The sequence below is a fragment of the Lissotriton vulgaris genome, chromosome 1_1 (genome assembly GCF_964263255.1).
Source record: "Lissotriton vulgaris chromosome 1_1, aLisVul1.2, whole genome shotgun sequence".
Lineage (NCBI taxonomy): Eukaryota > Metazoa > Chordata > Amphibia > Caudata > Salamandridae > Lissotriton > Lissotriton vulgaris.
In genome coordinates this window covers 1,169,115,213-1,169,116,955 of record NC_141685.1, presented here as the reverse complement: position 1 = coordinate 1,169,116,955, position 1,743 = coordinate 1,169,115,213, and the positions used below count along the sequence as shown (strand labels likewise).

The window sequence follows — 1,743 nt, the reverse complement described above, 5'->3', positions numbered from 1 at the left end:
ACAATCAGCTTCATAAACTGCAACCATAATCTCTGTCTAGATGCTAGTGTTAGGATGCCCTTGAGTAGCTATTCACTCTATTAATGTAATAATAATAATAATAATAATAATAATATATTTCACTGAATTGTTCTATTTCGTTTGAGCTACTTTTTATAGAAATTCCCACAACCCCATCACCTGTAGTTATTATACTATTGCAGATGTCTCTCAACTTCACATACATCTTTAAGAAGTACAAAACAAATAAAAAATGCAATTCCTTTGATGGAGATTGGAGGTGCATTACTGAGATTTCAAGTGCTTACTTGGGCAGGTAGATGCACAAATGCCCATTATTGTTTATTGTTTATAGTGTCTACGAGTTCTGAAGAATATGTATGGATGAATAAGGTATGAAACACACCTCTAAGTTAGGGACTTTTATGGTAAAAAGCCTGTGTTCGGAGTTTTCGAAGTGTATGCAAACATTTGTCACCTACTTACAGAGAATATGTACTGATTTCCTAATTTTGCCATTGCTTTTTGCATTTCACCATTTCTCAAGGTATAGACAATTGGGTTTAACATGGGAGTTATGAGAGTATAGAAAACAGACACCACTTTATCCATAAAGAGACTGGTGGATGGGCGTAGATAGATATAGATGCAAGGACCAAAAAAGAAGATTACCACAATGCAATGGGATACGCAAGTCGAGAGAGCTCTTCGCTTACCATCAGTGAGTTGTGCCTTCAGTGTGCGTATAATTGATACGTATGAGGTCACCAGCACAGAAAAAGAGCAGACAGCTATTAATCCACCATTTGAAAGAATCAATATTCCAGTCAAGGTGGTGTCAGTGCATGCCAGCTTCAAAAGTGGAGGAGCATCACAAAAAAAACTGTCAATTACATTTGGGCCACAGAAGGGCAGCCGAATAAGTAATATTGTCTGAACAAGAGAGTGTATAGACCCCCCTATCCATGACAAAGCAACCAGCAAACGACATGTCTTATAGCACATTATTGTCATATAGTGCAAGGGCTTACAAATGGCGACATAGCGATCAAAGGCCATCACTGTGAGCAGGAACATCTCGGTGCCACCTATGAAATGCAGGAAGAATTTCTGAGTGATGCAGGCTTTGAAGGATATCATCTTACTCTCAGAGACAAGGTCAGCAAGCATTTTGGGCGCAGTGACAGAGGAGTAGCACAAATCGATGAAGGATAGCTGGCTAAGAAAGAAATACATGGGTGTATCCAGGCGGTGGTCCACATTGACTGTGACAATAATCAAGATGTTTCCCACCAGTATCACAGCATACATTCCAGAGAACAACACAATGAAAAAAGTCTGAAGCTCTGAAATCTGAGACAACCCCATGAAGATGAATTCTGTCACATTATTGGCCTGGAATGTCTCCATTGATCACCCTTGTTGGATTCGCTAACCTGGTGGGATGATAATAATGATCAACAGTAAAATATCTGATGACATTCTGCACTTTATGGTTCAATTACATGTGCAATGGTCTGTTTGTCATTTTCTTATTCTGTGAGACGGATGGATAAACATTTATGTTGTTTCACCATTTATGTTGATTTTGCCCCATATATTGCAAGAAAAAAATACCTTCTCAGGGTACCCGTATATGTATTTTTCATTATGATCGGGGTTCTAGGCCATCTCTGTCCGGTTCAGTTTTCATAATATACAGCATAAATAGGCTTTCCTGTTTTCAGTTTCTATTTTGGGTAA

General features: G+C 38.6%; 1 protein-coding gene across 1 annotated transcript; it reads right to left on the bottom strand.

Annotated features, from left to right (window-relative positions):
* Positions 1-474: 474 nt before the first annotated feature.
* LOC147748861 (olfactory receptor 4S2-like) lies at positions 475-1,410 on the bottom strand. The gene has a single exon (XM_086936489.1). The coding sequence runs from the start codon at positions 1,408-1,410 to the stop codon at positions 475-477; it is 936 nt and encodes a 311-aa protein (XP_086792615.1).
* Between the last annotated feature and the right edge of the window lie 333 nt (positions 1,411-1,743).

What these genes read in the sequence shown, in the direction of transcription:
- LOC147748861 (XM_086936489.1), bottom strand. Translation starts at nt 1,410, where the DNA reads ATGGAGACATTCCAGGCCAATAATGTGACAGAATTCATCTTCATGGGG.